The 22,274-nt window shown below is 42.7% G+C and overlaps 1 protein-coding gene across 1 annotated transcript in view; it reads left to right on the top strand.

Moving 5' to 3' along the window:
* TMEM38B (transmembrane protein 38B) overlaps nucleotides 1-22,274 on the top strand; it is a 446,812-nt gene that overhangs the window by 175,796 nt on the left and 248,742 nt on the right. The window contains exon 2 of the mRNA XM_086962072.1: nucleotides 6,125-6,281. Within this exon, the coding sequence (XP_086818198.1) occupies nucleotides 6,125-6,281 (157 nt within the window). The remainder of the gene's footprint in view (nucleotides 1-6,124; nucleotides 6,282-22,274) is intronic.

Below are 22,274 nucleotides of genomic sequence, written 5' to 3' on the forward strand. Positions count from 1 at the left end.
TTTGCAATATATCATGCATGATTCTAGGTGTTTTCAGATCCAGGGATAGAGACAGTCACAACTGTTGCAAACATATTCAAATGGCTTCACTACGAACATTATTGAAAATTCACAACTATAATGACAATATCTTACTATACTATGTTAAAAATGAATGATATGCCTTTATCTATAAAGGACCTTGTGTGAAAAAAGAAAATACAGAATAATCCAATGTTCAGGACAACACTACAGTATGACACCTTATTTATCATTGACAGCCTGATGACTCCATTAGGTCCATTGCAATTTTCAGTAGATAATTTCCTAGAAATATTACATTAGTAAAAATCTCAGCAACTTGCTGCTGAGTTAGGTAGCATTCTTCAAACTGAAAACATAATAACCAATGTATATGTGGAGCAAAAGTCCAGCCTGAATGTTAATGTACATAAAAACAATTAATCACAAAAGGTTTGAGGTTGAAAACCAATCATAGGTTTCAGTGACCTAGATACATTACAAAATCATTTAGAAAAATTAGCATTTAAAATATTTGAAAAATATTTCTTTGACAATTTGAACTATTGCAACCAGTCATTTTCCAACAAGAACTTTCCTAATAGATTGATAAATGCACTTACCAAAAGTAACCAATGACGATCAGTATTGTGCAGCAGAATTCACCTGGACATGAGTTCCAGTATCCTCCTTACACAAGGGTACACAGTTCTGCTCACACTGCAGGTAACTTCAGGGATCCCTGGACTGCACACTCGGTAAGCAGTGCAGATCCTTACCTGTCGCTACTTATTGCATCTTAGACTTCTCCTTCCTGATCGACTTCACAGCGCTTCCTTTTTCACAGTGTCTTCCTCATACAAGGGCACCTTCAGTGTATCTCCTGAGCAGCCAGTTCTTTCTCTCCTTTGAAGCAGGGTCTAGGCAGCCCCTTTTGCCAGTCTTGTAGACATCCATGGCCTTTATTGTCGTAAGGACACTAGTAAAAGGTGAACCCGCTTATTGAAGCTTCCAGCCCACCGTTCACAGTTCAGATGGCATCTCATCTGCACTTACAAGGGAACAAAGATCCGCCAGCAGGTGGGTGGTGTGAGTGACTCAACTACAGAGGGATGTCTGCTGAGTCCATGGGACCCTATCCAGAGGAGTACCTTATGACTGGAGGGTGATAGAAGGGTGGGGGCGCCGCCCTGGCTGTGCACCACCAGTGTCTGGCGAAGTCAGTGGGTCTCCTTACAGCATTTTTGCCTACGTCCATAATACGATGCGAGGGGGGGACAGGCAAAGTGTTTACATCCTTTGTATGGGGTCTCACCGTCATGCAGTGAAGGGAACACACCATTTAGGATGTGGGCAGTCTTTATCTATATTACAAAAAGGGTTTTGTATATGTCTGCAACCCGTTCTGTAATATTAGAGTGCTCCGAGAGTACATAAGGAAGGGATACATGCCAATTAAGTCTCTAAAGCACTTTACATAAAATGGTCCTGGCAAAAAGGTTTTGCAATGGATACCCCAACCCTGGGGCACAAGAGAGTTTCATGATGTGGGGACCCAGCATTCTATTGAAGAAATCTTGGCACACTAACAGGCAGTTTTTGTCCCTTCTTTGTTATTAAGTTGCAGACCGTAGTTGTGAATTCAAGCAGTTGGCTCTGAGAGGGATAGTTCTACTCTCATGGTTATACCACTCAGACTGGCCCAGTCAGCGTCTTTGTTACAAAGTGCAGGATGAATGTGGGATGTTGTCTGAGATTTCAAGCAAAATAGGGTACAATAGCAGAGAGGCTGATCCACTTAACTACTTGTTAATCTGTAAGTGTTTCCCTTCTAGAGGACAATGGGCCAGAAAAGGGTAGAGGGGAACTCCATCGCTTCCTGTCTTAGCTCTGCACACCCAAACTGCAATTTACCTTTGCTGTCTATGCTGAAACCTTCATCTTGGATACCACTTAAATGTAGCAAATACAAAATGGATCCAACACACTTTGGTCACATTTACCTAACACAAACACTAAAAGGCAGTGTATGAGGGCACAGTCGAGTTCGAGCAGTTTGCACTACCTTTGCAGTCTGCAAGGGCAGGCCTGCTGCCAGTTGTTTGCATGGGTCGCCCAGGATGGCACAAACATGTGCTACTGCCCTGGGGACTCCTTTACTACAATGTTCTGGGTTCCACTGGTATCATATACTAGGGACTTATAAGGGGGTAAAGTTTTTGCCAATTTGGGATTACCAAATTTAACATAACAGTTTTAGGAGAGAGCACGGGCACTAGGGTCTGGGCAGCAGATTCCAGTGCACCATCGGAGCCATATCCATCAGTATTTGGAGCAAAAAGTGGGAGGTGACGATACAAAAAGGACACTTTCCTACAACCTAATTGAAAGCATTCTTGTTTATTTCATTGAGAGCATCTAAAACTGAGATATTTCTCTGAGTCATATGATATGAACTAAAACCATTGCGAGGACTTATTGATAAGTTGGGGATATTTGTTCCATTTATGACTGCTTCCTATTAGTCTTCTAGTGTACATGGTGTAAATGATCAATCTCCCAGGAAGTCTTCTTGAACATGATAGGTTCAGGAATTTGCTAATGGCCCTTGTGTTGACCCAGGATAGATGGTTTATATGATCCATTAAACCAAAAGATTCATCCCCTTTTTAGAATCTCTGCAGTAAAAGGTGTGATGTATGCTTTTTTACTGTGTTGAAATTGAGTGGCTTTTTGTTTCTCATATTGCACTAGGGGAACCTGCTGATGCAGACACTTGGGGGCAGCTTGTTTTGACTTATTAAATATCCTAGCGTCAACAGTTGAGTCCTCTAGCTTTTTAAATAGGTAGAACATTTTTGGCTAATTTCCTTTCGTTTGGTGCTGTCACTGCTACATTCTTCTTTATCCTTCTAAATCTCATGATGTACTTTCGGTATATTGGAGCTGTTAATAATATTCTAAGTATGCAATTTGAAAAGTGATAATCTGAAAGATAAAACCAATGGTGCTTCTTACCCCCTTCAAGAGTACACTGCTAGCGGAAGCTGCAGTAGAGAATAAATATTCATGAGTTGACAACAATAATGTAGGCAAATTTATTGCAATTAGGTAGAGTTTAGATAGAATTGTGCTCCTTAGCGTCTATTCTACGCATCAGCTATTAACTCTTTAACAACCTAGCACCTAATGGATGTTTAGCTGATGATAATCACTAGTGTTTCTAGATAGCAAGTCGCATTTTACATTGTTTATAATGTTCCTGGTCTCTCACGATATTACATCTCCATCTTGGTGTTGATTAAATCAAATCTGCTAGTTCTAATTGCATTATATACTTGCATTATATACTTAGTGTGCTTTGCTTTGACTTTACATACTTGTTATTTACCAAATTTAAAAAGGCCAGGATCTAAGAATTTTGAGATTTTTAGATCTATGGGATTGAGCAGCACTGGAAAGGAATGTTGAATGGTGGGCTGCCTAACACTGTTTTCCACAGCCCACTTGCCTTATCTGCCCGCTCTCCCCAACACTTTCCCCTGCATCTGAGAGACCCCCACCTTGCCCCCTGGATCTCACGGCAACCTTCGCTTCCATAGATGCCACCAGTAAGGCAGGGCAAGGATGTGGGGGGAGGAAAGGGACAGGTTTTGGCAGCAGAGCAGGGATGCCACAGAGAAACAAGCATGTTACAGACACCCCTGTGCCACTGCGTACTGCCACTAACTGCTGGTCCTCCGACCAACTGACAGAATATTGACTGTATTCCGAAGGGAGGTTGTGGAATTCTCGAACGATGACGCACAAGGAGCATCACAGCTCCATGGTCAGCAGAGGCTGTGGTTGGAGCTTGATCCGATCTCTGCATTCTCTTCCGCCGTAATGCGAGATTTCTGCACCTGTGATGCTTTCCATCCTCTGCTACCAGAAAACTGAACCAGCACTACACTTTATCAGGGATTGATATGCATTGATTACTTCATGCAAATGGCCCATGCACATTCAGCCAACTCACAAATCCCTGTTGCACTGGGGGTCAAGTTTTAATGATGTGGAAAATTGTTTCCTTCACAGATTCATGTTTAACACTTCTAAATACATAACTAAATCTATATATCAACACTCTTTCCTCTTGGTTGATGGACCGATTTGTTTAATAGTTGATGGTAATAATAGTACTATCTAACTAGCTAAATAATCACAGACTCTCAGTAAGATTAATAAAGTTTATCTCCAGTTTTTGTGAATAATGAATGCTCATTGCATAGAGGTTACAATGCAACCAAATAATCTCACAAAGAGAGAGAAAAACAATCGTCAAATGCAAACAGTGTCATACTCCTCCTCAATTAACAGTCAGGATAATAATACAAACCCAAAAGATCTGTGGAATACTATCCCTTGGCCAAGAAGATGGTGGGGGTCCCCTGAAATAGTCAGGGAACAAAGTTTCCTGGAATCAAGAATGGGACAGGGACAGGAACAGCTAAGCCTCTCTGCCAACCGACCGTCAGCGTTGCATCATCCCTTTCTCCTCTGCACTGGATCAGAGCAAAGCTAAGCCTAAACCACACCCCAAAGGCACCCCAGTTATACCACAAAACCTACATGTCCAACCCACATTAGTTAAAACAATTCACAGGATTTGATTTTCTATTGGCCAATTTGGGAGGTGGTGTATCACACCAATGTGATTTCATTCATCATTTTTACATGCTCATTGCTCTACATCCTTTCACATTACATAATATTTTGACAAATTTAATACTTGATACTTTTCATCATTTTCGCATTAGTTTCTCAGCCATCATCCGTGGAAGAAATCTTGGGTCCCACGGCCAGTCTCATGTTTTGGCGGGAAAACAATGTTCTTTGAGCAGAATAACCTTGGACTTTTGGTCTTTCTTTACCCCACTCAGTGCTTCTGTCTGTTCTGTTAGGTCATTCTTGCTCACTTTTCCAGCCCCTCAGCTGACCGGTCAACTTTAGAAAACTGCAGGCCCATTCTACTCACTATGTCGAATGAAACATATACATTTATTAATTACATGGAAATATACTTTTCATTGTTTACCTCCCACCTTTGCACTATCCCCTGCTAACATATTTCTTAGCATATGTTTAGAGCAATAGCAGCATTATTCAGTTTTACTTTTTAAAGCAAGAAGCAAAATGCGGCCTAAACATGCAAACATTTTGTTTCTTTCGAAACGCAAATGTAGAATGCGGCCTAGTTCTTTCATGAATTAGTTCACATTAGTGCACTCTACGCACATTGGTTTCCCCAGGTTCATGTGATTTGCATATTACTTTTCCATGGCACACTGTATGTTTGTGTTATAGGGGTGTTAATCCGAGCAGGTTTCTTTTTGCAAATAATCCTGCACCATCACCTGCGACACTGTATGGCTTTGATGGTGTCCTGTATGTAGTAGCTGTCAGCCCTCCTCACTGAATTAGATGTAATTTCATTCTAGAAGAAGGTCAATTCTAGAACATTGATTGGTTCAGTAAATCAGTTTCTGATATCACCATTTGGCTGCAGAGACACCCTTAGCTTGTAAATGGAAATAACCTATGGAGAACCAGAAACAAATCATCCTAAAGGTAACTTTATCAATTTGTTGGCTAGGATGTTGTGTGGCAAAGTCTCTCACACTCTACAAATCTTCTTTTGTAAGTGCTCAATTTACCCTAGTTAAAATTGCCATCTTTGCACGCACCTCACGATGATGTGGTAGTGTCTTTTGCAAAACAGGCACAAGTACCGCACACTTGTGCCTGTAACATCTTTTAATATGTACAGTGATTTTTAAATCATTGCTTTTCAATCCGTATTTTTTTAATACTATGATTTGTAGTGAGAGAAATGAGACAGCCCTACATTATTACAGAGACCACTGGGGGCACATGTGCTGTGTGTTAATTATAAGCTCGCTCTTTCTCCGTTCGCCTTTTTTTTTCAACAGAAAACCTCTTTCGATTCTTAAGTGTTTATGTTTTTTGTTGTAATGTGCATGAAAAGACATTAGTTTTTAATTGATTAATGCTGAAAGATTTTGTTAAAGCTTATTATTTTGCAAAGTTTTGGACTGATTGGCTTCATCATTTATCATTTCAGGAGCAGTGGAAGTGGCATGGCGCAGTCCTATTGCATGCTGGTTTAGTGCTATGCTCTATTGTTTTGGTGGTGCACTTTTATCTGCTTTTATGCTTGCGGAACCTCCAGTTCTCTTCCTCACAAATGACGTTAATATCTTTATGGCATCAGCAACATGGTAAGTGGTCGTTAATGGCAAAGGGATTGAGAGCAGTACCTTTACTTTCTGTGATTTGAAATGTATTTCACACCATTCCCATCATTTGATCGTTGTGAAGGGATACATAATTAAACCCAAACAGTGGTGTGGAATTCAATGGGGCAGGTTGCTTCATAAATCTACTTGCCCTGTAACAAATTCCACGTGTCCCTTTCGTGCCATGTAGTGTAGTGACACATTATGGCAGCAGTCTCCTTACATAGGAGCTCTGATATGGCTTCTCTGATTATGCCAGGGCTCATACCATGGTAGGGTTTGAATACTAGTAATTCCCTTATTTTGACATCTTTCTGCAGACCTACATACGGGGGTTGAAGGTAGTGGTAAGCCATACTTCATGTCTTGACCTACTTTTGTAAATTCTTGTCAATTCATGAAAACCGTACATCTGCACTAATGCAAGGACATATACCAAAAGTGTACTTTAAAGATTTCTTAACCAATTAGACCCCTATTTATGCCCGGGGTTAACCAAGACTTTTTGTGTTTATTAAGATTCTGTCTCTGTCTGTATATCGGATGGCTTCACAATGAGTGGCAGCGTTCTGCTCTTTCACAAGGAGCATATTAGCACACAAAGTAGTTTTATTCAGTGCCAGGAAGTAATGTGCCAATGTGTGCTTTTTGACACCACATTTTTCTGTTGCTCTTTACTAATGCTTATTATAATGTTGCTGGCCTGGCAGCTCACCTGACAATAAGGTTTTACAAAAACCATGCCAAAACAAGACATGCATTGACCAAACAAAAAGGCCGACCACCAATTTCAGACCTACTTATTTTGCCAATGCCTGTTTATTTTTATGTTTCCCATAAACTTGTTGAAACTGGTTCCACCGATTTTCCATTAAGAATATTTTTGGGAAATACTAGCATGCATCAACACGTTTAATAAATGATGCTGCATAGAAATGGTACGTAACATTTTACCGTAGTTTAGCAACATTTTTTTTCCCTGGTTGCATTTTTTTAATGAACATTTTATTTTGAAAGCAAAGAATCATCCAACTTGCTTTCAAGACTGTAAATGTTTGCATCTAATCAGAGAGCATTCTTGGAGCATTATACATAGCCTCATACTGCTAAACTTGGAAAATATGTGTACACATGTTTATACTGAAACCGCTGTCAGTAGTGCAGTCCGAGCTTACAACATTTCCTTAGAACACTCACCCTAATAATAAAGGCTTTGCATTAATGAACCATAAATACAAGTTCAAACAGCATTGACATATTAACACAAAAATTACTTGGACTGCAGACAATGCCCCTCCCTAATCCATAATGTAGTATTGTAAACTAGCAGCCAAAGGGATTGTGCTGGAGGGGGTTGGGCATACTAGTGACAAGGACAAAATCCACATGAGTCCTTGACCCCAAACAATATGTCCTGGGCGTTGGGCTCTAGTAATTCCACACCTCTGCCCATATATGTGGAGGACTTGTAACCCTCTTCTTTATACCCCTTTGTAAGGGCCCTGACCCAGACAAAATCTTTGCTGAATTCTATGAAGCATTCTTATCTTTGTTTTCTTCTTGATTAGTACAAATTAATCAGATTTTTACCACATCCTTCGTGATAGAGGAGTTTGCACCCGGAGAGGATACACAATTATAACCAAACTAGAGAAGGACCCAGTGGTCCGTTCTATTTACAGCTCTTCCTTTGAAACATTGATGTTAAAACAATGCATCTGCCAGTGAGAGTCACAACTGCAATCCAAAACATAATTGACCTATCCCATAGATTATCTACCTAGCCCAAGCAGAATTCCTAAAGAACAAGCTTTTGCAAAACAATACAAAACTGCTCTTCCGGGAATCATTGACAAGGTTAAATATACTAGCATATGATACTTTGTTGAATGCAGCATTGCTTCCAGACCAAGTTAAACTCAAAAAGTGCAATCTTGGTTTGAGCCACCGCTTATTCTCATTATAAGAACGTGGATATTAGAGTTCACTTAGGGACACCCTTATGTTGGTACCCATCAATATATCTACGAACATTTCTGAATCAACTTCTCCAGTATTGGATCATTCCTAGATTCACATGCTTGTATCATTGTATTATTATCGTCGTAATGGGAGTCCCACCGTATATGTATGTATGTGTGTATATATATATATATATATATATATATATATATATATACCACAGATCTTCACCACATCCGATGCTCGGCGAAATGAAGACACGGACCCCAGCCTGTCGGCAAGGCAGATTTATTAACCTCTCAACGGGCGACGCGTTTCGAGCAACGAGTGCTCTTGTTCACACACCTTACACCCGGTCAGCTGACGATTTATATACATTTGTTTTTGATGATGCTCCACCTCTCTGGTGAGTCACGTGTTCAACCCATGAACATAAACAGAATACCAAATAATACACCGCATGAATGCATTGTGAGTTAAAAAGGTACAAAATTATATTACAGCATAAATGTGTGATCTCATTTTACAATACACAAAGATTGAAATATGTGACCAACATCCGGGTTGCAAAAAGATAGTCCATCTTTGTATAAAACAGAATAAAGAAAGAATGTATAAATAAATAAATATACATCTATTTACACTATTTACATGACATTTCATTTATAAAAATAATGCATCAAAGACCTAAAATTAGCCTTATGTGTATCTAAATGCAAATTGCTATCATCATATCATCCTATATACAATTTAAATTTTGTATAGAACATAAACAACCCTGTTGGACAGATCTTTTAGTAATGCCAAAACCTTAGTAACCCCACACCACCTCCTATGACTGTTTTTATTTTAGTATCAAATCTTCAAAAATAGAGAGACAACGTCTTCCTAAGGCATGTTGTTGGAGGAAAGGTAAATGTTCATGGAAACAGAGACAAAATACACCCTGTGAATTTGTGATAACCCTAATGAATAAATGAATTCATATTCAAACTACAAATAATCTAAAATGTGTATGTACAATGAAAAAAGGTGAAGAGAATAGAAGAAAATACCATGATGTAAATGTAAACAGTATTTACATGATTTGGTCTGGTTAGAAAAGAATTACGGGTGAAATCATTCAGCTTTTTGTTCATGATGGTTGTTTTTTTATTCAACTTGTTCACCCGTGATGTCTTGGGGCGCCAAACAAACGTCAGAGAATTCACTATATGGTTCTGTACTGGAAATCCCTAAATGATGGAAACATAAATTAAATGCTTATTCGACATGGGGGGGGGTTGTTTAGCCACACACATACACGAATATACAAATTGATTTCTACAGAAAATTATGTAAGTCTTCTGTAGTGTTAAGCCCGTTTGGGTATTTACTGTCTAGCTCAACTATGTATTCAGTCTCCTTCTTTCTGAGCAGTTTTTCTCTATCTCCCCCTCGCTTGAGGGGGGCCACTGCATCAATGACAAAATGTGTCCGATTGCTCAGATCATTGTTGTCGGTTGATCTAAAGTGGCGAGCTACGGGGTATGTGCTATCATTGTTGACTATTGCACGAAGATGTTGTAAAATTCTGACGTGCACCTGTAGTTTGGTACTGCCTATGTACCGTAGGCCACAGGTGCACGTCAGAACATACACTGCAAAGTCACTATGGCAGTTGTAATTCCCTCGAATAGCTTTACTGACTTGACTGAAAGGCGTGTTGTAGTGCGTGGTGTTAGTTCCAAATGTGACAAGTTGAGCATTTGTAAAAACCATCTTTCTGTTTTAGCCAGGTGCTGCCACCACCTAACTCGGGACTTGATTTGACTAGGCTGTTGTGCATGCATCTCGCCTTTTTGTACGTTATTGTCGGTGTAGCTGACAATGTATCATTAAAGAACCCTTCAGTCATGTGAATTGGCCAATGTCTCTTGATAATCGACCTGATTTGTCTTTCCTGTTTGCTGTAAGATAAAATTAAGCGAGGAGTGGTATTATCATTGTTTGGCTCTTGTACTTCTGATTTCAACAGAGACTCCCTAGCTCTTTCTCGACTCCGTCTCAATGCCCTTTGTAATGTTTCATTATTGTATCCTCTAGCTTTAAGTCTGGTTATCATGGCCTCTGCCTCTTTTTCAAAAACATCAGGAGTGCTGCTGATTCTTTTTATGCGCAACAATTCTCAAAATGGAATGTTAGCAACTACATGTTTGGGGTGTTTACTACTAGGATGCAATATGCTAATACCAGCAGTTGGTTTGCGGAAAGGCGATGTCGTTACCATGTTGTTTTCAATGGTGATGTGTACATCTAAAAAGTCTGCTTTTACTTTGCTTATATTGGAGGTAAAGAAAAGTTTTTCTTGATTGCGATTTAAAGCACTGACGAATTCCAAAGCACTTTGTTAGTCACCCTCCCATATACAGAACACATCATCTATAAATCGCATCCAGTGTTTGACACGACTAAAACAGGTGTACCGATGAGACCATGCTCCTCCCACCAGCCCACGTGTAAACACGCGTAGCTGGGAGAGAAGCATGATCCCATCGCGACACCTCTGATTTGTTTCCAGACTTCTTTTGCAAACATGAAAAGTTGTTATGTAGGCACCAATGTACCAGCTCACACAGCATCTTATTATGACTGTAATACTTGCATGTTCTTAAACCCAAATAATATCGAATGGCTTCGATACCCTTTTTGTGATCAATGCAAGTATATAAAGACTCAATATCAAGAGTCACCAGACACCAATTATCCTGCCGAATCGAATTTAACTTATTCAAAAAAAATCATCTTATATACATAAGCAGTACCAAATTATCATAGGCTACCATACAACAAACAGTCCGTGCCGTAGCCTATCCACTTTCTTTCGTAAAAAGAACCAAAAACCGATCAATAGCCAATCAGGCGACAGCACCCTCTAGAACAATCCCAAGAGAGGCTAGGTTCCTCTGATTTTCTACTGCACGTCGTGTGAAAGGGAGTCTCCCTGAGCTCTGCTCAGTTTTTTTCTCTGTTTCTTCAATTTTCTTGACAATATTTTTTCAGATATATCTGAATCTTCTAAGAAAGGTCTCTTCAGATCATGTGGATCGTGTGAAAAAAAGAGTCAGCATTCAGATGACCCACATAAGGACTGCATCTACTGCCTTTACCCTCAACACAAGGTAAAAGATTGTAAAATATGCAGAATCTTTTCTACTAAGACCCTCAAAGATCGAGAGGGTAGACTATTGATGTGGCTTAAAAAAATTAGGGCAAAATCCGATGTTTTCCCTGAGGATGAGGGGAGCTCTACCTCATTAACATCTAGAGAAACACCTAAGAGGTGAGAAAGATCTCTTGATTCTCCTGAGATTTAAAAAAAGAAGACACAAAAGAAATCTCGCCATGAGGAAGAAAGTACCTCTCAAAAAGGAAAGCCTTCATTTCCTTCTGAGGAGAAAAGTCTTAAAAAAGACAAAGACAAATATTCTTATCATTCCATGAAGATATCTGTCTCTAAGAAGCTTATACCGCCAACGGCGTTAGTTTCTAAGTTTTCGTCGTCGAGAAAATCATCTCCAAAGCAAGTTTCTCCTTCATCATCAACGAAGAAGTCTCCCTCTCTGACCACTGTGTCGACGACGATACCGTCAACGACGCTTCAGGTAACGACGAGTGCTGTACCTCTGACAATTTTATCACTGACGACAACATCGGCGACAATAACTGCAATTTTTTCGTCTACGTCCTCGTCGATGACCGGGGTCTCGTCGACGATGGTCATCCCGTCGACGACGGTGGTACCGTCGATGGCTAAGTCTACGGCTGCGACGAAGACGATCTCGTCGAGGATACCAACGACTGCTGTATCTGGTCCAATCATGTCCTCGTCGAGATTCAGACACCTTTACCGTCGACAAAGTCATTCTACTCTACGCCTGGCCGTTAGCGACCATCTTCTCTTCAGCTTACACCATATATCCACCGACGACGTTCTCGTTGACGACACCTTCAACAAGACAATTTTTGCAGAACCCGGCAATAGTTTCTCCTTTACCCCCTTCAACATTCCTGGAGGAATCTGATGATGATGAAGGAATGTTTGCACAGGCAGATAGTCCTTCACAATTACATGTGAAGTGTCAGGAAGATGATGATGAGGACTATGGTGAATACTATCAACGAGGATATCCTCCTCCTCGTCCTCAAGCAAAAGTGCAACACATGGAGCCAGGCTCAAAACCTAAGGTTCACATGCCTGTTGCAATGATTCCAGATCTGCAGGATTTGTTACGAGACTATCGTACACGTTTTCCTTTGGCTCCTATTTCTCCACCTCCGCAACCACCACTGACTTCTGCTTTTCAACCTCCACCGCCAGTCAATACACCACCTCATACCTCTGTGCCGGTATGTGTACTGTCCCCGAGAGGAGATACTAGTGTACCACAGCTGCAACCAGATACCTCTGATGAGGGTGAGATTGAAGGTACGCCTCCTCAGAAGGACGCTCAAACAGGAGATGAGTGTGAAGATTATGTCATATCTACACCAGCTTTTCCATCTCCTCAAATGGTAGAATTTCTGCCAGAGGACATTGGCGGCGTTCTTGCTTTAATTGAGAGAGCAGCAGCACGCTTCCAACTATCTTTCAGTAAAGCAAACAGATTGCTTTCTTTATGAATTTAAAGACACAGCTAGGAAGTCTATTAGATCTATCCCTATTGTTTATCACATTTGGGAGGAAGGAGTGAAAGTGATGAAAACACCAGCCATTGTTATTCAGTTTTGCCTAGAATTGACAAAAAATACAAGGCTCCGGACGAGGAGCCAGGGTGCCTTTATAAGTCATCCTAAACCTGAGTCTGTAATCTCGCAGGCTGCGCTGCGGGGATCGAGGAATCCTCTAACGCCTGTCACTGCTCCACCTGACAAGGAAGGGAGGCGTTTAGAGAATATTGGAAAGAGATTTACGACCACAGCAGGGGCAACTGTTCAAGCTGCAAACGCTATTGCGATTCTAGCCAGGTACGATGGACAGATGTGGTCGGACATTTCCCAATTTTCAGAACTAATTACGGAGAACAAAAAGATGGATGCAAGGAAAATCCTGCTTGAAGGAGAAAGGTCGGATTCCGAGATCATAGACGTATCCATGGATATTGTGTCTTTGTGTTTCTGTCAGCTGGCTGGAGCGACTGTTTTGAGACGCCAGGGTTGACTAAAGGCAACCATGTTCCACCCTGAAGTACAAGGAAAGATTTTGGATATGCCTTTTGATGGCAAGTTACTCTTCGGCAAGCATGTTGATGCTTCTTTACAAGCCATAAAAACTGATACGGACACTGCTAGGGCCCCAAGAGCGCTACAATACAGGAAAACCCCATTTCGTGGAGCGCGGGGCAGAGGAAATTATTCCTCCTACAGACCGCCTTATCAACAGTAGCAACAATATTGGGCACCACCACAGGCTGCTTATTCCAGACAGCCTAGAAAAAACAACAGGCTCAACCTAGAGACACAGGCCTTAAGCAGTGCCGATGATTTGCGGCCTCCCTCTCCTCTGACTTCCAGAAAGAAAGTCTCTCTTTTCCTGGACCAATGGGAAAATATAACATCAGACAAATGGGTCTCAGATATAAAAAGTATGGCCATACCCTAGAATTTACCACAATGCCACCTCCTCACCCTCCCAAAAAATCGACAACTCATCATCGCCACTTATTAAAGAAGGAGGCTTAATAATGCTGCAAAAAGGAGTAATAGAGCTTGTTCCACATTTTCCAAGAGGGAAGGGATTTTACTCTCGCTTATTCCTCATAAAAAAGAGGAGGCTGGGGGATTGGCTTCCCATTTTAGACCTCAGACAACTCAACAAATACCTGTTGAAGAAATCACTTTGCATGGTCACAAGCTTGTGAATCATTCGAATTTTTTAACGAGCTTGGATCTGGAAGATGCTTTCTTCCACATCCCGATTCACCCCAAACATCGCAAATTTCTACGGTTCACAGTGCCAGGCATGCATTATCAGTTCATGGTCCCTCCATTTGGCCTTCTCCCAGCTCCACAGATTTTTACCAAGTGCCTTGCCCCCGTGTTGGCCTTCCTAAGGCTGAAAGCCTTACAAGTCTTCCTATAGCTTGACGATTGGCTGGTAAAAACGTCCTCTCTTCGTCAGGCTTCAGAAGACATCTCTTTCTGCCAGCAGCTGTTCCATTCTCTGGGTCTGGCAGTCAATCTCCAAAAATCCATTCTAGCTCCTTCTCAGAGGCTAACGTTCCTAGGAGCACAGGTAGACATGCTATAAAACAAGGTATACTTATCAAAGGAAAGAATTAACGCCATCTTGTCTCTGGCTCCCGACCTGTACTGAAGAACGTGCGCTTCTGTTGGTCTCCTCAAATCCTTTCTCGGGATGTTGTCTTCCGCCATTCTCATGGTACCTCATGCTTGGCTGAGAATGAGACTACTTCAAGAGCAATTGGACGCCCAATGGCTTCAGATATCCTTATCATTCGACCACATAGTTTGGAAAACTCCGATCATGAAAGAGACACTTCTTTGGTGGCAATCTGCTCACAATCTCTCTCTGGGACAGTCATTCCTTTCTTCTCTTCCAGATTTTGTTCTGACAACAGACGCATCGTTAGAAGGCAGGGAAACGCATCTGCAAGACCTGCATATAAGTGGCAAATAGAATCTCTCTCTCTCCAAAATGTATATCAATTTTCTGGAAATGCGGGCAATTTCTCTAGCCCTTCAATCATTCCTCCCAAGGATAAGAGCATCCTCAGTCCTCATACGCACAGACAACAGTACCTGCCTGCATTACCTCAACAAGCAGGGAGGGACGAGATCCTCAATTCTATCTTGGGAAGCTCGGAAGATATGGGAATGGGCATTACAGCACCAGATAACCATGAAAGTGGAGCGTCTCCCAGGAATAAAGAACAGCCTAGCAGACATATTGAGCAGGTTAACTTTATCGAACCACGAATGGGAACTGAACCAAACGATTCTCAATTGCATATTTCAAAAATGGGGAACACCCGACCTGGATCTATTTGCATCTCAAAGAACCAGAAATGCTGGTCTATGCCAGCAGGAATCCTCAGCCAGGCTCATGAGGGAATGCGTTTTTGATCAGATGGTCAGGGATCTTTGCATACGCTTTTCCCCCATATCCTCTAATCTCCAGAGTGTTGATGAAAATGAAGAGGGAAACATGCCAACTCATCCTCATTGCTTCACGTTGGCCTCGTCAACACTGGTTCACAAAGCTTCTCCTGCTATCGCAGACCAGTCCTTATCACCTTCCTCCATCACTCGCATTGTTGACGATAAACAAGGGACAGATCCTGCATTCTCATCCAGCTTCACTACGATTGCATCCCTGGAACCTGAGCACAATGAGTACAAAGTTTTAGACATTCCGTAAGATTGCAGATTTATTTTGTCAAAGGTAAGAGCTGAATCGACATCAAAACATATAGACTGAAATGGAAACGTTTCTGTTCTTGGTGCCATTGCAATAGTATTCTACCCCAGAAAAAATCCTGCCTTACCTTTTATCCCTGGCAAGGTCAGGTCTTGCTTATGCTTCACTAAGAGTACATCTTGCAGCTATCTCTCGATATAGACGAACATCGAATACCTCTTCTCTTTGCTCTGCTCGCATCATCAAACAGTTTATGAAAGGCCTTTTCCGAACGTTTTATCCTATCAGGCCTCCTCCTCCTGATTGGAGCCTGAATATAGTCTTGTCACAATTAATGAAGCCGCCTTTTAAGCCGATCCACAAATCAAAGCTCAAATATCTCTCATGGTAAGTAGCTTTGCTTCTTGCGCTTACATCAGCTAGAAGGGTGAGTGAAATCTAGGCCTTCACCATCAAGGAACCTTTCTTACGTTTCACAGAGGATTTTGTAATGCTGCAAACAAATACTACATTTGTTCCGAAGGTGCCATCCCAGTTTCACCTCAATGAGCCAGTAATTCTACGCACCTTTTTCCTGCATCCTTCATCTCCAGCAGAGAAGTCTCTAAACTCTGTAGATATAAAGAGGTGCCTTAAAATATATTTGCAAAGAACTAAGAATCTACGCAGACCAGATCAACTCCTAGTATCCTATGGATCTGTTAAGCTAGGGTTTGTTGTTACAAGTTGGATTGCTTCTACTATTCAACTATGTCATGTGAAAGTGGGTAAACCCTTAACACCTGGACCAAGGTGCATTCTACAAGAGCAGTATGTTCTTCTACTGCTCTCTTTGCTGGTGTCCCTCTAGACAAGATTTGCTGTGCCGCTACCTGGAAGAATGCTCATACCTTCATGCGGCACTACTGCCTGGACATGGCATCATACAGCGAAGCAGCAGTGGGACAGGCAGTCCTGCGCCATCTGTTTCAATAAGGTAGGCCTCTGTACGTAGAGGTATTTTTTGTTATCAAATATATATATATATATATATATATATATATATATGCTGCACTTAGAAAATTAGAAACCAGATACATTCCTATGTTGGATAGTAAGGCACCGCATGGGCTTAATGCTTCGGAAGACTTTTACACCTGTCTCTGAGGTACACATTATCTCTAAAACATGCTACGGTAACCTGTGTTTGTATCATTATTTTGTAAAGGCCAACTTACACGCACAATGGATACAACCTGCTGTAATACCAACTGGTTGGTGTATGCGTGTGCGTTTACTCTTAGTTGCGCAGTAGTTCTTCTACTGTTTTGCGGAACCTGCCAGTCTGAATAACATCTCATCCACGCAACACAAATTGATGTTAACCAAAAAAAAGTTTCTTTTAAATAGAAAACACAAAAAAATAGTTTTTTTGGGGGGGAATATTGTAATTAGGTATTGGTGGGTGTGTTTCGTTTAAAAGTGATGATTTACATCGATCACATATCCCTACCATCCATTACAAACACTATCAAGCACTTTATTATTATTTTCTTCACCGATTCATCCAGTAGGGTGTCACGATACAGGATATGTATTAGCGAATTTGCACATAGATGTATTACATATGCATTGGCGAATCAATTGAGGCTGTAGTATTGATGCTTATTCATTTTTCATGTACATAGAGAATTGGATTTTAGGTTATCTTTTAACAAATGCTTAGCATTTTTATGGGATTTATGTATATATTTATATAATTATTTATAGTAAAATACCTATCATTTCCATGGTGTCGTGTATAACAATGCACAGTTAAATTATCAATGCTAACTATTGTGATCCTGAGACAGGTTCCTAAAAATGTTATTGATTTATATGGAGACAGAGAATGTTATGGTTAGGGATTTATCCCAAAACTTTGTATAACCATGAGGCCAGGACACATCAGATTACCAGCATTATGCGACCTAATCCATCATGTTGATTCATGTGCAATATCATGCTTAGAGGGATTGATCCCAATACTGTTACTTCTGTTTATAAAGCGCATAGAAAATAAAGGGTTACAATTGTAGTATTTTTACTATGTTCCTTGTGCTTTGAACTCACACCCACTGTAATTGGTTAATTTTGTTGCGCTAGCACTTTAAATTTCTGCCGCCGCCCTCTATGGCGCCATGTGACCAAGGCCTCTGGGAGGCCGAAACGTTATGCTGTCCGTTGCAGAAAATAAATAATTACTCACGGAAACCTGGGTCTCCTGTTTCTTGGTGGTGCCATGGTGGGATTGAGCCTGCTGCATTGTTTTCGAAACCGGTGTGGAGATAGATATATATATATATATATATATATATATATATATATATATATATATATATATATATATATATATATATATATATATATATATCCTACTGGCGGTCGCCAGTAGGTATATATAGTTAGGATTTTTTCTCTATGGGACTTTTGAAAATTCTATGTCTAATAACTTTGGCGTTTGTGGACGGAATCGGCTGAAATTTTCAGGAAAATGGCACATTTTGTATCTGAGCAGCCCCTGAAAATTTGGGGGGGTTTCGTCAAGGGGGGGCAGAGAAAAAAGGGGGGTCCCAAAACGCGTTTTTCCCATTCATTTTTCCATAGGGCGTTTGGCCTCACTTTTAGCTCGAACGGCTGAATGGATTTGCACGAAACTTGCCAAAATTGTAGGGACTGTTAGCCCGATGTGCCTTTGCTAGGTCTCAATATATGTGCTTCAGTGGATTTTGAGAAATTAATGTTTTAAAAAACAGATATATCTGTGACAGCGTCCCGGGTAGCGCTCCGGTTCGCGAACTTTTCGCGTAATGGAACTTTGCGAAGCGAAGCTGATTGGCTCTCCGGTGTCTGTCAACATTCTAAACAGTTCGGAACGGCCGCCATCTTGTCTCTCGGTAGGATCGAGAGACAAGAGGAGGAGAAAAACGAAGGGGGAATTTAATGAAAGGGGGCAAGGTAGACCCCTCTTGACCCCCTAGGAATGATGTTGGGGTTATTAAAGGGTCCCCTGGGGCAAATAAAAAAAAAATGATTTTTTGCGGTAGAAGCGCTTTCCGGTTCGCAAACCGGGTAGCGAACCGGGACGCGAAACGGGAATTCGCCATTTTGTGTTTCGTTTTAATTAAATTACAAGATGGAGGAAAAACAATGTGAGAAATGGGTATAAGGGGGTACGGGAGACGTATCCTGACCCTCTATGTTTTCTGAGGGTGGCTGAGGATGCTCATATATGTTGATACATGTCTTCCAGCGGCTGCGCGTGAGCGTTTTTTTTTTTTTTTTTGCTGCGTGACGTCTTAACGTTTGATTCGAAAGAAATCAGGAAGTGTTGACCGCCATTTTGACACTGCGAGTAAATATATTGTTAAAAATAATTGTTATAAATTAATCCGTATTGATAAACATTGTCTGCGCCATCTTGCTTTTTTTCCAATGCCACACTTTTGTCGTGCACGGCAGCCATTTTAGATGCCTTGACCAGACCCACTCTCTGCACGCCGCCGATCCTCAGCATGGCTCCCCACCCTCGCAAGCATCTCCCCCACGCACTGGTCACCCCCGCTCTCTCTCTCATGCATGGGCCATGAACCTCCCCCCATCTGCGCTGCTCTTCCCTGAGAATCACACCCTGTGTCCGCCCGACACCTCCCTTTCACCCTATTCACTACCGCACCCTCTGACACTCCTCTTCCTCTGTGTCTGATTGTCCAGGCCAGGTCCCAGGCTATCACCTAGCCCTGCGGATGTAGTTTATGGCCCCAACTGTAAAGAATCATCCCTCTTCAAAGGAGTTACAGTAGATCAAAGCCCCCACCCCATGAGATCCGTCACACCACACGCGTTCCTACTATCTGATAACGATCCTGTATTGTGATTGGGGAGGGGATTCTCACTGTGAGGGTGTGTGGGACCGAGCCTGAAGCGGAAAATTCCAGGGATGCCTTTTTGTACATCAAAGTCTTCACAATTATGTGTCACATTAAAAATATATAGCACTCCAACAAAGTAGTAGGATTATAACACTTTAATAACTTATAAATATATACAACGCTCCAACAAAGTAAGCACGTTAAAAAATGTTTTTTTAACATAGCAACAATGGGCTGCTGTGAGGTGGCGTCAGTAGCGGTCTATTGTGCGAATAGTCCGAAGGCAGCACAACGCGCAGAGATCTGGACGGCACCCAGGTGATGTCTTTTACTTGCCGCACTGGTCTTGGCATCCTACAATGCTGCGCCGAAAAACGTCGTGGGGCGCCCCGGGGGTGGGGGAGGCGGCGTGAACGGGCCTCCCCAGGTGGAGGCTCGTCTGCTGTAGTGGGGCGCCCCTTTACCGTTTCAGTTGCCATTCAGCGGTTTTCCGCCGGCTTTTGCTGCACTGTGCCTCATCCGCCATTCAGCTGTTTACCGCCCGCTCTTGCGGCTACAGCGTCTCTCCCACCATCCAGTTGAGTTGCGCCCGCTCTTGCGGCCACAGCGTCTCGCCCACCATCCAGTTGAATTGCGCCCACTCTTGCGGTGCAGCGATAGGCGGCTGCCACAGGATTCTTAAAATGGCGGCCGGCTCTTCGGATTTGGGCCTGGTCCACTAAAATGGCCCTGGGACACATTTGAACTCGGACATTTGCCTGCTAGGGCTTGGGCCCCATTCTCGAAAGCGTCCCCTCAGCCTTGAAGATTCTACAAAAGTCATCGGGGCCCCCGACTCCCGCAGGCTTCCGGTGGGGAGCGGCTGCCATGATTGCTTGCGGAATGGCCACGATGGAGCTACGAGATGGTGGTGCTCTCATGCTGACGCCAGCTTCAGTCTGAAACATCCAGAAACGCTGTAGACTATCAATTTGATGACTTCCGGTGGAGCCCCAACATGACCCGGTAGGGAAGAACTTGCCCTCCCCTCTTTTGACTGATGGTTCTTGTTGCCTGTCCCCTCTGTTGTCATCTAACAGAACTTTTTTGGATTGCCGAGTGAGAAAAAAAAAGGTGGGGCTTTCATCGTTTGGGAAAAAAAAATGTTTCAATCCAATGAAAAGTGTTATTTTTAGGTCATATGATCAAGCATTTCATCATTAGGAAACCAAAAGTAAAATGAACCAATGAAAAGTTTTATAAACAAGTCACATGACCTGTTATGCAGCTTTGGGCTATAAAAAGCCTACAAAATCCGTTGGCCTGTGAGGCGGCGTCAGTAGCGGACCGATGTGCGAATAGGCCGAAGGCAGCACAACGCGTCGAGATCCGGATGGCACCGAGGTGGTGTCCAGCAAGTTGCCGCACTGGTGTGGCTATCCTACAATGCTGCGCCGAAAGACGGCGTGGGGTGCCCGGGAGGGGGGGGCGGCGGCGCGAACTGGCCTCTCCTGCCTCCCCAGGTGGAGGCACCTCATGTGCAGTGCGGCGCCCCTTACCGTTACACTCGCCGTTCAGCAGAGTTGCGCCCGCACTTGCTGCTACAGGAGGCCGAAGGCAGCACAACGCGCTGAGATCCGGATGGCACCGAGGTGGTGTCCAGCAAGTTTCACTGGTGTGGCCATCCTACAATGCTGCGCCGAAAGACGGCGTGGGGTGCCCGGGGGGGGGAGGCGGCGCAAACCTCATCTGCAGTGGGGCGCCTTTTAGCGTTTCACTCGCCTTCCAGCTGAGTTCCGCCCGCTCTTGCGGCACAGTGCCTCACCCTCCATCCAGCTGAGTTCCGCCCGCTCTTGCTGTACAGCGTCTCGCCCGCCATCCAGCTGAGTTTCGCCCGCTCTTGCGGTACAGTGACTCACCCGCCATCCAGCTGAATTGCGCCCACTCTTGCGGTGCAGCGATAGACGGCTGCAACAGGACTCTCAAAATGGTGGCCAGCTCTTTGGATTTGGGCCTGGTCCACTAAAATGGCCCTGGGACACCTTGGAACTCGGACGCTTGCCTGCTAGGGCATGGGCCCCATTCACGAAAGCGTCCCCTCTTTTGACTGATTGTTCTTGTTGCCTATCTCTTCTGTTGTCATTTAACGGAACCTTTTTGGACTGCCAAAAGGGGTTCCTGTCCGACCGCTGGTTGGTGGAGACATTTTGACTATATCCTGGACCTGCCCGGCCTTGCCCAAAATGGCGCCGGTATAAATGGGACTCGTAACTCCTTGTTGTGTACTGGTTGCCCAACCTTGATATCACGAGATACGTATGCAATTTTGAAGCACATGGCGGGCGGGGACGAGTACTGATTGAACATTTGGACATCCCTATTGATATTAAGTTCTGATGTGTTATTGATTACTGTACTATTGAAAGTTCGAATTAACGTCACCCATGGTACTTGCCCGCAAATGTATATCTAGATAATTTTATTGTAACTGGCCCTGTCGTACTTTAAATATAAAATGTATGTCCACCGATTCCGCAACTGTTAGACACCTTAGTTCTTGCAACCTAATGGCCCGCCCGTTACGTTCTTCTACAGTGTAAATGTCCCCTCATCATATACGATTCCAGTTTGCTCTGTGGCCGGCCCACGTGGTTATAGGCCCGTATTTGTATACTGACATTTTCACAATAAAGGTTTTTAAAACAAAACATGGTAGTAGTACCT

This window comes from Lissotriton vulgaris, chromosome 3_1, assembly GCF_964263255.1.
Source record: "Lissotriton vulgaris chromosome 3_1, aLisVul1.2, whole genome shotgun sequence".
In the NCBI taxonomy this organism is placed as follows: Eukaryota; Metazoa; Chordata; class Amphibia; order Caudata; family Salamandridae; genus Lissotriton; species Lissotriton vulgaris.